The sequence below is a fragment of the Amblyraja radiata genome, chromosome 16 (genome assembly GCF_010909765.2).
Source record: "Amblyraja radiata isolate CabotCenter1 chromosome 16, sAmbRad1.1.pri, whole genome shotgun sequence".
NCBI lineage: Eukaryota > Metazoa > Chordata > Chondrichthyes > Rajiformes > Rajidae > Amblyraja > Amblyraja radiata.
Window position 1 is genome coordinate 7066349 of NC_045971.1, and position 13067 is coordinate 7079415.

Below are 13067 nucleotides of genomic sequence, written 5' to 3' on the forward strand. Positions count from 1 at the left end.
CACAGAGGCAGTTCTGAGGTGTTTCCTATATCTCTCATTGCAGTGACACAATCTGTGACCTTGGTGGGGTGAATGAACTGGCTAATTATGGTGAATACTCTGGTGCCCCGAGTGAACAACAGACCTATGACTACGCCAAGACCATTCTCTCTCTAATGACTAGACAGCAGCATCCAGAAGGTGCGTCTGATGGGGAAGAGCAACTTCTGATATAGAAAGTTAACTTGTCTAAAGGAAGCATATTTCTGTAACTGAGTCCAATGCAGTGGCTTACGGCCACTTTGCAGCAATTAAATATTCAATTTCTGCAATATCCAATGTTTCCTCTATATTCCCTCCTGATTGCCATAAACATCTTTTTGAAGAATCTTTATTCTTGGTGCATTTAAACTATCTCTTTATGTGTGTTGATGGCAGCCACACTCTGGATTTATCCCATGACAATCGCCATGTGTCTCCTGTGCTTTGACATTGTCGATAACTAAATTAGGGCAAAACAAACATTTCTCTAAAAACCAACCAATATGGTATTGGCTACGGTTGTTCCAAAATTTGCAGAGGTTTTAATAGACAATAGACAATAGGTGCAGGAGTAGGCCATTCGGCCCTTCGAGCCAGCACCGCCATTCAATGTGATCATGGCTGATCATCCCCAATCAGTACCCCGTTCCTGCCTTCTCCCCATATCCCCTGGCTCCGCTATCTTTAAGAGCCCTATCTAGCTCTCTCTTGAAAGTATCCAGAGAACCTGCCTCCACCGCCCTCTGAGGCAGAGAATTCCACTTTTAAAATGTCTCTTGCTCGCTCACGCTCTCTCCCTATTCTCTCTGACCCCAATGTGTTTTCTCCCTTATCACACAACAAATGCAAGTAAAGACCTTCCCTGATCATCTCGCACCATTTCTGCCCCTGAAGCAGGAACCATCCTTATCTTCAAGAATTTGAGACATTTGAATATATTTCTGTGCATGTTGCTGCTCTGTAAAGTTGTACGGTTGTTAATTTTATTTCTATTTGACTGCTATATTTTGTAAATGTTTCCCACTATATTCAGGAAAGATCCTCATAATTGGAGGCAGCATTGCTAACTTCACAAATGTAGCAGCAACATTTAAGGTAATATGATTTCTCAATCTCCAGGTTATTTCAATTGGTAATATTTTTGATGGAACTCTGAGGGAAACTTTGATTAATCATTCGTTCATAGTATAAATACAGTAAGAGACAATTTGACTTTGTTTAGTTTAAAGAAACCGTGGAAACAGGCCCTTCGGCCCACCGTGTCTGTGCCAACCAGCGATCCCCTCATATTAACACCATCTGACACACACCAGGGACAATTTTACACATACACCTTTCTCTGTAGTATGATAATTAATGACCCATTGTCATATTTTGTCCTGGTATTTCATATTTCTTTTGCTTGGTTACAAACCGTACTTTTTAAACAACTGGAATCGAATTGTGCTGATAGACCATAAAGGCATTAAACCTATGGGGATTAGTTTCAGATATAATGACGTTTCCATAACATAAGTTGGATATAATGCAAATGATGAATTGGGATCATTATTTATATCATGCAGGATGAATTGGTTATAACATGATTTTGATTGGTAACTAGAGAACCGCTTAAGTTACTTTGGAGATTGACCTGCAGATGTGTTGGGGAAAAAAGCTGTTATGGGTGGGGAGGGGAGGAAGTTTCTTGTGTTTTGCTCAGGAGAGTGCAGCTATATACTAAATATCTCCTCACGTGGTGCATAGGCATCCCAGGAATCAGTCCTGTGAATCTTTGTGGTGTCCTCACCGCGGCAAGAGACCTTTTGGTTTCATATATGGCAGCCACAATTATGCACACTATTTTAAGTGTGATCTCGCCACAATCCTGTGTGATTACAATAAGACATCTTCACTTCAGTACTGTTTAAGAAGGAACTGCAGATGCTGGAAAATCGAAGGTAGACAAAAATGCTGGAGAAACTCAGCGGGTGAGACAGCATCTATGGAGTGAAGGAAATAGGCAACATTTCGGGACGAAATCCTTCTTCAGACTGAAGAAGCCTATTCCTTCGCTCCACAGATGCTGCCTCACCCGCTGAGTTTCTCCAGCATTTTTGTCTACCTTCACTTCAGTACTCATGTTTTTACATACTTGGCTAATAAATTAATTATAATACAATTACAAACAATACAATAATCCTCTTGAAGAAAAGGTCTCGATATGGGGAGAAGGCAGGCACTGGTTATTGATTGGGGACGATCAGCCATGATGACAATGAATGGTGGTGCTTGCTCAAAAGGCCGAATGGCCTCCTCCTGCACCTATTTTCAATGTTTCTATGATATCCTTTGCCTTCCTAATTGCTTGCTGCAGCAGCAAGATACTTTCAGTGACTTGTACATAAGGATATCCAAGTCCTCCTGAGTTTTGACATTTGCGAATCTCTCACCACAAGAAAAATATGATACTCTTCAGGCTTGTACATCAAGGTGAATCACCTATCCCTTTTCCACATTATATAGAACCTGCCCATTTCTTGGTCATTCACTTAACTTAGCTTTATCCCCTTGAATCCTCTAGATCCTCTTCCCTACCAAAGAAACCTAACGACCTAAACTAACAAACCCCATCAAAACTAACAAAAGGCTTTAATTGTAGCAAGTTTTATCTGAAGATGTAAATACCTGGAGCTACTGTCTGATTTTCGTTCCTTTCTTTCCTAGGGCATTGTTCGTGCAATCAACGATTACCAGACCCCTCTGCAGAATCATAATGTCTCGATTTTTGTCAGAAGGGGTGGGCCCAATTACCAAGAAGGACTCCGCGTCATGGGTGAAGTTGGTGAGTAACATTGTCCACAGATTTATACTTTCTTTTTATCCATGAAATGGTGCAGACGCTCCCAATCACGTATCTTGGGTAAAATGAGATATTAGCAGGCTAAGGCATGGGTGCCTTGCATTAGGATGTCAGCAGATTAGTATCTAACCATTAATCATGGATTGATCATGAATCTAGCTGACTTTGCAAGAAAGTGGCCTGCCAACTACATTTGGATCTTGACATTTTGGAATAATTTACCCATCAACTCTAAAGATGGTGAGAAGAGCAAACGTATGATAAGGATGTGGTGAAAAAAAGTTAGCAAGCTTGTCTTGGTCTCGAGTCACTTCTCCAATCTCCTTGGCACACAGGCTTTAACTGCATGAAATATAGAATAAACAAATACATCCATCAAATTCACCCATGATTTATGTCTGTTTTCATTCAGTCATTATTGTTGTGTGACCATCTTATTTGAGGATGAATGAGAGCAAATTGGCCTTCTCTAACTTGGTGCTCTCTCTTCAAACATGAAATGTTTTCCCATCGAGTATTTTCTTGTTCCTCACAACTTCTCGCCTCTGCGTACCCGTCCTTCTTGTCTCCCCCATCAAATTGATCCTAGCCACCTTGAGGCAATTGATTGAGACAAGATTCTGCTCGCTGTACTCTGGGACGGATGTGATTAAGCTAGAGCAAGGTAAAGCCAGCAAAGTGCGATCAGGGATAGTCTGAGGGTCACCAAAGAGGAAGATGGTAGTTCAGAACTGCTCTCAGATTGTGGTAGGATGATTCAGTTGTCTGATAACAGCTGCGAAGAAACTGTCCCTGAATCTGGAGGTATGTGTGTTTAAAAGGGCGTGGATAGGAAATGTTTAAAGGGATTTGGGCCAAATGCAGGCAAATAGGGCTGGTTCAGGAGGGTGCACAAAAATGCTGGAGAAACTCAGCGGGTGCAGCAGCATCTATGGAGCGAAGGAAATAGGCAACATTTCGGGCCGAAACCCTTCTTCAGACTGATTGGTTCAGGAGGGTACTTTGTTTGTCATAGACGAGTTGGGCCAAAGGGCCTGTTTCTATAACACCAACTCCAACATGTGCATATTGTTTTTGTTGTCTAGTTCCTCACTATATATATCTTTTGGTCACGTCTATTTGCAGGAAAGACAACTGGAATTCCAATCTATGTATTTGGCACTGAAACGCACATGACTGCGATTGTGGGAATGGCACTTGGCCAGCGGAGCATTCCTGACCAGCCCCCCATGGCTGCCCACACGGCCAATTTCCTGCTAAACGCCAGTGGCAGTCCCTCGGTAAGTAAACTCAGCTTAAAACCCGGAGATTACTACGATACGGGGAAGTGTTTTGTGTAGGAAGGACCTGCAGATGCTAGTTTAGTTTAGAGACACAGCGTGGAAACAGGCCCTTCGGCCCACCGACCAACGGCTGTATTAACACTATCCTATACTTTAGGGGCAATTCAATTTACATTTATACAAAGCCAATTAATTTACAAACCTATATATCTTTCCAGTTTGGGAGGAAACCAAAGATCTCGGAGAATACCCACACGGTCACGGGGAGAACGTACAAACTCCGTCTAGACAGCACCCGGGATTGAGCCTGAGTCTCTGGTGCTGAAAGTGCTGTAAGGCAGCAACTCTACCGCTGCTTCACTGTGCTGTAGTTTACAATGACACAAAATACAGGAGCCACTCAGTATCTCTGGAGAGGAGGAATGGGTGACATTTCGGGTTGAGACCCTTCTTCAGAAGTGTTTTGACTGGCTGGTGGTCATCTTATCAGTTAGTTGTACAGGTTTAGAGTTAGTGTTGAATAATGGCAGAGTACTTTTAATCTGTGCTATCTGCTTACATAGAAACATAGAAAATAGGTGCAGGAGTAGGCCATTCGGCCCTTCGAGCCTGCACCGCCATTCAATATGATCATGGCTGATCATCCAACTCAGTATCCTGTACCTGCCTTCTCTCCATACCCCCTGATCCCTTTAGCCACAAGGGCCACATCTAACTCCCTCTTAAATATAGCCAATGAACTGGCCTCAACTACCTTCTGTGGCAGAGAATTCCAGAGATTCACCACTCTCTGTGTGAAAAATGTTTTCCTCATCTCGGTCCTAAAAGATTACCCCCTTATCCTTAAACTGTGACCCCTTGTTCTGGACTTCCCCAACATCGGGAACAATCTTCCTGCATCTAGCCTGTCCAACCCCTTAAGAATTTTGTAAGTTTCTATAAGATCCCCCCCTCAATCTTCTAAATTCTAGCGAGTACAAGCCGAGTCTATCCAGTCTTTCTTCATATGCTGTTATTTTACGTGCTGTTATTGTATTACTGTAACAGCGGGTAGGGTTGTTTTCCCCCAAATATGGATGTACGATGAATGGCAAAGAGCCGTACAGTGCTGGAGCAGGCCCTTCTGCGTGCCATGGTCTGGCCAAGATGCCTATCTACATTAATCCCATTTTCCTGCCTTTGGACCATAATCCCTATATTCCTGTACTATCCATGTACCTGTGCGAGTGCTGCGTAAATGATAAATTATTTTGCTTGCCACTACCACTTCTGTGGGAACCTTGTTCCGGATAACCACCGTCCTCTGTGCAGAAAAACTTGCCCCTCCCATCTAAATACTTTCCCTCTTACCGTAAACCTACGTCCTCTAGTTTTAGACTTCCCCACCCTTGGAAAAAGACTATCTACCCTATCTATGCCCCTCATCATTTTATTAAATATCTATAAAGTCACCCATTAATTAAGCTCCAGTGGGCACAATTCCAGCCTTTACTGTCCTAGAGCACTCCATTCCTGACAACATCCTAGTGAATCTTCTGCGCTCTTTCTACCACTACCACATCCTTTCTATCATGTGATAACCAGAACTGCACAGAATATTCCAAGTGTGCCCAATGTCTTATGCTGCATAAGTGAAATGCATTAGGCCATTCGGCCCATCAAGTCTGCTCCGCCATTCAAATCATGGCTGATCTATCTCTCCCTCCTAACCCCATTCTCCTGCCTTCTTCCTATAACCCCTGACATCCGTACTAATCAATCATGTCCCAACTCCCCTTCTCAATCATGCCCCAACCGCTTCTCAACACCCCTGGCCTGTGAAGGCAAGCAAGGAATCTGCCTTCATCATCCTATACATCTGTGCTGCTGTTTTCAGATGTCAAAGACTGGAGGACATAGGTTTACGGTGAGAGGGGGCAAGGATTAAATATGATGTGCATGGCACGGAGGGTGGTGAATGTCCGGAAAGCGCTGCCAGGGGTGGTGGCGGATACAATAGTAGCAGTTTAGTGACGTTTGGATATTGAGGGCCGAAAGGCCTATTCCTGTGCTGTACTGTTCTATGTAAAAGGAGACTATGTGGGGTATGTTAGTTTGTGAGAGTGCGCTGATGTTGGCTTGTTGACTGTGGACCTGGGAAGTTACGGTTGGGCAGGGTTGTATTGTGTCTGGTCGTTCTCTTGCAGTGTGGCCTTTGCATAACCAAGTCATGCTGCCTCATAAATTAACATCGCTTTACTGCTTCCTTCCAGACTCCAGCCACGAGCAGAACTGCTTCTTTCTCGGAATCAAAACCCGAGGATGCATGTAGAACAACGATGCCTATGAAGTGTAACGTCCCATGTGGTAATTCATTTAATGTATTCAAAGGTTTGACTTGTCTGTGGTCTCCACAGAAAAGATGGTTTCTGCTAGAGAGGATGCTCGGCTCCAAATCATTGCATTTCACAGATAAAATGTAGCTTATTTTTATGAAACAATGGCGTTAACTGGCAAAACCCAGCATTTAAAAGCTGTTGTGTGTGCTCAGCCTCAAGGGAAAGATTGCTATCAAGGATACAAGTGTTTGTTATCTTGTGTCTCTCACTCGAGAGTCATGTTTAAATAGAAATATTAGATGCTTCCTCGTTTGCATTGTGCTCTATTGGAACGGTGTGGAGAGTTCAGTGACATGAAGAATTAAAATGAGATGGGATTGCAAGCTTAGGGTCACCCTGCACACTGCCACGATGCAACCAGTCAGTATGCTCTCTACTGTGCCCCTGTAGAAGTTCAAGAGAATCCTCTTTGACTTACCGACTCTCCGTAATCTTCTCAGGAAGTAGAGGCATTGATGTGCTTTATTTATAATTGCATCAGTATTTTTGTGTCTATCTTTGGTATAAACCAGCATCTGCAGTTCCTTCCTACACTTAAATTTTTACTTTGATGCCTTCAAGGAAGAAGTGAAGTGTCCTTTTGACCAGCTTGCTGTGGGATGCAGATGCAGTGAGATTAAACGTCCATGATGAAGATGAGCCAGTTGGGACCAGGAAACTGAGGAGGATGTTAGAGATGCGTGGGAAGGGACAGAACAGGACAGGGTAGAATAGTATCACGGTCAGAAGTGAGCTTTGCTGGATGAGAGCAGGCTGAAGCAATGGCGAGTCCTGTTTGTAGACCTTGGGGAGGAGATAAAGTGGGCCGTGTAAAGTTGAGTAAAATAACACTAGAGGCCAGTGAGGGAAGACTTGAGGAAATGTTGGAGACAATGGTCTGATGTGCAGTGCCATTACTGAGAGCTTGTGTTCAAATTCTGAGGCTGAGGTCAAAACCACAACAATAGTGCCCTTGTCTTCAGGCCTGGCTTCCAGAGTATTTCCAAAACTTTCTTGTTATTTCAGATTTCCAGGATCTAAATTTGCTGCTTCAGTACTCCTCTGTGCCTGCTCTAATTAAGGCCCAAGGGATTTCAAGCAGCTTTCATTTTGTTTAAATTTGAAGTACTTTTGTACTCTGGTTACTAAATGGACTATTCCAGCCTGTCTTAGAAAACAACGAGCAGTGCCTCTGTTCATGTAAATACAGGAAATGGCACTCTGGTCTGTTTGACATTCATCCCTCATAACCCAAATTAATTATTTCTTTATTAGCTGTTCATTTAAGATAAATGAAGATTCAAGAAGCAATGTTGCTACATTTCCATTTCTGAATATGAGAAACTTTTGAACCCATTTCTCCCTGGAGTCGACTCGCTATTGAATTAAACGATGGCTGAGGTGCATATTTCCTTTGATTTAGTGTTCACTTTAAACCCCTTGCCTGACGAAAATAGATCTGCATTGGTTGAATGATTTTCAGTTCCCTCTAATTTCAATCCATTTGTGGGGGTTGGCGAGTTGCCTGGTGACGATGCAGGTTCGACCTAAAAATAAATAATCCAACCGCACCTTAAACACCACAGCTTCAATGTTCAGGTGAGGCCAATCGTTTCTGGACTATGAAAGATTAACCTCCTCCCACAGCCGAGAATGCTGATAATCTGTCCCATGTGCCATTTCAAAGGAAAGAAGATCTCCAAATGTAATCTGTGTAAAGGTGAATGGATTTATTTTTCTAAGTCTGGATGGTCAGGACTAGTTAGGTGCACCTCCTTTAAAGGGCCTATCCCACTTACGCGGATTTTTCCGGCACCCGTCATAGCCGCCGCAGCAGGTGGACGAAAATTTATAACATGTTAAAAATCCAGCGGCGACCAGAAAAAGGTACGACTCTTTGGGCGACTACTCACCACCATACAGGCGTCACATGTCGCGTAAGTGGGACAGGCCCCTTAGTGTACATTCTTTGTTCCATTCCCTTAATGTAACTGGGTCAGCTGTGCTGCCCTGCGGGAAGCGGGAATCAATAAGGCCAATTGTCAGAAGGGACAGGTTATATCATTTTATATTAAGTAGTGATTATGTTACAAGTCCAACTGTATATGATGTATTTCTTGGTCATCTCTCTTTGACAGAAGGAAAGACAAAGCAAGAAAAGAAAAGAGGTAGGAGGGTTATAGCAGATGTCTGTACGTTCATCAAGGTGGTTTGGTTGCTATTTACCATCTTGCTTCCCAGCAGAGAGCTTCAGTGGTTCTGCTTCATTTGATCTCATTCTACAAAAAAATAACCTGGTGGGGAAGTCCCAGGGAAAGCCATGAAGACTTTATTTATCCAAGGAAACTGGGAATCAAAGGACTCAAACCCTTCCACCCCATTTATTTTTTTTAGTCTATTAAAACAATTAGAGAATGCGGCAGATCCTTAGTTTCTGGGATTGCACTGTAATGAAGCATTAACTCATTGTAGCTTACTGTCAGCATGGTGGTATCAGCAGAGTTCTGCATGAGATGCCTCCAGCCTTGCTCACACTTTCAGTCTGGGCTTTGCTGGTGTTGCATTCACCAGATGTTAGCTGGGATCCAAAGTAAAGTTGAGACGGCTTGTGTGCAAGTTTGGCCATACTGCACCTATAGCTGGCTAAGTCTTGACTGCCTTTTATAGCCACATTTCCACATTAACCTCCGCCCCAACCACAACTGCAAGTTTTCAAACAGCTTAGCTGAAAAGGCCTGGTCTTCTAAATGAAATTAGCTTTCTCAGCACTGTATATAGGCACTGTCCTGCTTGACTACCTCTTGTGTCACTGAAACGGCAATTCTTCAGTTATAAACGATTTGTATCCATTTTGTGAGACCTAATTTAACCGGTAGTCTTTCTGCCCGTTCAGATCTTCCCATGGGTAGAAGGAACAGATCACATAATTGTAAAAGGGTTGGATGATAAAATACTTCTGTGATTTCCCCTCCTGGTCTTTGCTTTCCTGAGATGGGCAGAGTCATCATCTCTGTAGAGATTCTCACACATCTGTCTGCTCCTGGGTGTTCAAGCATTATCCCTCTGCTGCTCCTCATTTCTTCATCTCTCCTCCTCAGGAACATTGGTAAATGGCAGGCAGTCAGGAAAGGGCGAGAGCCAAGTAAATGGAAGCTATGAGGAACGCACAAGCTCACTTGGCACCTGTAGTAAAGGGCAGAATGTTTTGGAAGTTTGCCCACTATCAGTCTGAAAGATACGTGAGCTCAGTTAGAGGACAGAACAGTTGTCTCCCTTTCTCTGTTTTCCATTTTATTCACTGTTAATTAGACCATCTTTGTGTTTTTTTTCCTTCATACATAAACTTCTGCCTTTTTTTTTGCCATTTCATTGCTGCACTGTTCTCCTTAGAAACAGAAAAATAGGTGCAGGAGTAGACTATTCAGCCCTTCGAGCCAGCACCGCCATTCAATATGATCATGGTTGATCATCTAGTGAATTAGCCTCCACTGCCTTCTATGGCAGATAATTCCACATTCACAACTCTCTAGGTGAAAAGGTTTTTCCTCAACTCAGCCCTAAATGGCCTACCCCTTATTCTTAAACTGTGACCCTTGGTTCTGGACTCCCCCAACATCAGGAACATTTTTCCTGCATCTAGTCTGTCCAATCCTTTATGGGTTTTATATGTTTCTATAAGATCCCCTCTGTTCCTTCTAAATTCCAGTGAATACAAGCCCTGTCAACCCATTCTTTCATCATATGTCAGTCCTGCCATCCCGGAAATTAACCTGGTGAATCTACGCTGTACTCCCTCAATAGCAGTAATTTCCTTCCTCAAATTCGTAGACCAAAATTGCACATGATACTCCAGGTGCCGTCTCACCAGGGCCCTGTACAATGCAGTTGGACCTTTTGTTCCTCTCGCAATGAAGGCCAACATGCCATTAGTTTTCTTCTGTACCTGCATGCTTACTTTCAGTAACTGATGTACAAGCACACCCAGGTCTCGTTGCATCTCCCCTTTTCCTAATCTGACATCATTCAGATAATGATGTCAGGGGGGCAGGGTTAGCTGTGAGGAGGATGCTAGGAGACTGCAAGGTGACTTGGATAGGCTGGGTGAGTGGGCAAATGTTTGGCTGATGCAGTATAATGTGGATAAATGTGAGGTTATCCATTTTGGTGGCAAAAACAGGAAAGCAGACTATTATCTAAATGGTGGCCGACTAGGAAAAGGGGAGATGCAGCGAGACCTGGGTGTCATGGTACACCAGTCATTGAAAGTAGGCATGCAGGTGCAGCAGGCAGTGAAGAAAGCGAATGGTATGTTAGCTTTCATAGCAAAAGGATTTGAGTATAGGAGCAGGGAGGTTCTACTGCAGTTGTACAGGGTCTTGGTGAGACCACACCTGGAGTATTGCGTACAGTTTTGGTCTCCAAATCTGAGGAAGGACATTATTGCCATAGAGGGAGTGCAGAGAAGGTTCACCAGACTGATTCCTGGGATGTCAGGACTGTCTTATGAAGAAAGACTGGATAGACTTGGTTTATACTCTCTAGAATTTAGGAGATTGAGAGGGGATCTTATAGAAACTTACAAAATTCTTAAGGGGTTGGACAGGCTAGATGCAGGAAGATTGCTCCCGATGTTGGGGAAGTCCAGGACAAGGGGTCACAGCTTAAGGATAAGGGGGAAATCCTTTAAAACCGAGATGAGAAGAACTTTTTTCACACAGAGAGTGGTGAATCTCTGGAACTCTCTGCCACAGAGGGTAGTCGAGGCCAGTTCATTGGCTATATTTAAGAGGGAGTTAGATGTGGCCCTTGTGGCTAAGGGGATCAGAGGGTATGGAGAGAAGGCAGGTACGGGATACTGAGTTGGATGATCAGCCATGATCATATTGAATGGCGGTGCAGGCTCGAAGGGCCGAATGGCCTACTCCTGCACCTAATTTCTATGTTTCTATGTTGAAGAAAAGTCTCGACACGAAACGTCGACCCATTCCTTCTCTCCAGAGACGCTGCCTCACCCACTGAGTTACTCCAGCATTTTGCGTCTATCATTCAGATAATCTGCCTTCCTGTTCTTGCCACCAAAGTGGATAACCTCACATTTATCCACATCTGGCAACCTTTGCTTCTTCCCAGCTTTCCCAAGCAGTTGTTCACTGTCCCTTTCCCCTTCTGACACCAGTCATGCTGATACACACTCACTTTCCTTCCTCTATCACTTTTGTTCATTCTTGGAGAGCAGACTCCAGTTTAGGCCATTGGATCCAAACTTTGTTATTGTAAATGCACAAATGTAACAAATAGCGTTTCACTGCACACATGACTAACTACATTACTAGAGTGTTGACATGGTGGTGAAGAAAGCATGTGGCATGCTTGCCTTTATTGCTCAGCAATGCGTATGAGTGTTGGGGTGATACGTTGAAACGGGACAGGTCGACACTGAGACCACACTTGGGAGTACAGTGTGTAGTTCTGCTCGCCTAACTGTGATAGATGTCACTAAGGCGGAAAGGGGCAGGAAAGATTCACAAGAATGCTACTGAGAATGGAGGGGCTTGAGGTACAAGGAGAGACTGGATAGGCTGGGACCTTTTTCACTGGGGCATAGATAGCTGAGAGATGATCTTAAAGAAATATAAAATAATGAGGGCCTTGATAAGGTAAATAGTCACAGTCGCCTTCCCACAATAAGGGAGCCTAAAACTAGAGCATGCAGAGGGAAAAGATTTAAAAGATCCCGGAGGGACAGCTTTTACCCACAAGAGTTGGTGGGTATGTGGAGCGGACTGCCAGAGCAAATGGTAGAAGCAGATATAATTGCGACATTTAAAATACATTTTGGAGGATATAGGCCAAATAAGACCATCCCAGGTAAGCAAACTGGTTGCCATGGACGAGTTGGGCTGAAGGGCCTTTTTCTCTGAGCATCACGATTATGTCGTCATCCTCCAAATTGGCAATTTAGTTGTTTGCTTCCAAACTGCTTGCAGAATTCAGTAGTGGAGTGGAGGCAAGGGGATGATCAATGTGTCGGGTTGAGATCCTGCAGGAGGATTGAGAGTGCAGAGGTTAGATGGCCAGTATAAAGGTGAGAGAGAGAGAGAGAGAGAGAGAGAGAGAGGAGTGAGGCTGGAGGCGGGTGTGACACTGTGAGCAGGGGAAGCCAGGTGTTGGGGGGGGGGCGGGTGGAGTTCGGAGAAGGCTGCTGGTGGGTAATAGATGGAGACAGATGAGAAGAGAACGGGACGGATGGAGCAGTGGGTTGGGACGATGGAGGTAGAGACATAGGCTGATAGAAGGCCATAACTGAAGGCACAAGCTCTCCAGCACTCTACCTCTCTGAGGATCCATTGGTTTTTATCTGAGAATTTCTCTGTAATATCTCTGTAATTCTAATATCTATCAAGAATCACCATATATGCCTTCCACAGTATTTTGGGAAATTCTATTTCCAGACAGCCTCCTGCCAAGCTCTTGCACATAATGGCTTTCTTCTCCTTTCAAGAGTCATTGGCCAGACTTTTAGTTTGCGGTCATCTGATGGATTGAGACTTGCCTGTACCACAG

The 13067-nt window shown here is 43.9% G+C and overlaps 1 protein-coding gene across 7 annotated transcripts in view; it reads left to right on the forward strand.

The window, feature by feature from the left end:
- acly (ATP citrate lyase) overlaps positions 1–13067 on the forward strand; it is a 66549-nt gene that overhangs the window by 26147 nt on the left and 27335 nt on the right. For 3 of the 7 annotated variants that reach the window (XM_033034989.1, XM_033034988.1, XM_033034990.1), the window contains 6 exons: positions 44–180; positions 1055–1116; positions 2728–2845; positions 3989–4143; positions 6399–6516; positions 8642–8671. In XM_033034989.1, coding sequence (XP_032890880.1) covers positions 44–180; positions 1055–1116; positions 2728–2845; positions 3989–4143; positions 6399–6516; positions 8642–8671 — 620 coding nt within the window. The remainder of the gene's footprint in view (positions 1–43; positions 181–1054; positions 1117–2727; positions 2846–3988; positions 4144–6398; positions 6517–8641; positions 8672–13067) is intronic. The other 4 variants (XM_033034992.1, XM_033034991.1, XM_033034994.1 and 1 more) reach the window with 3 other exon arrangements.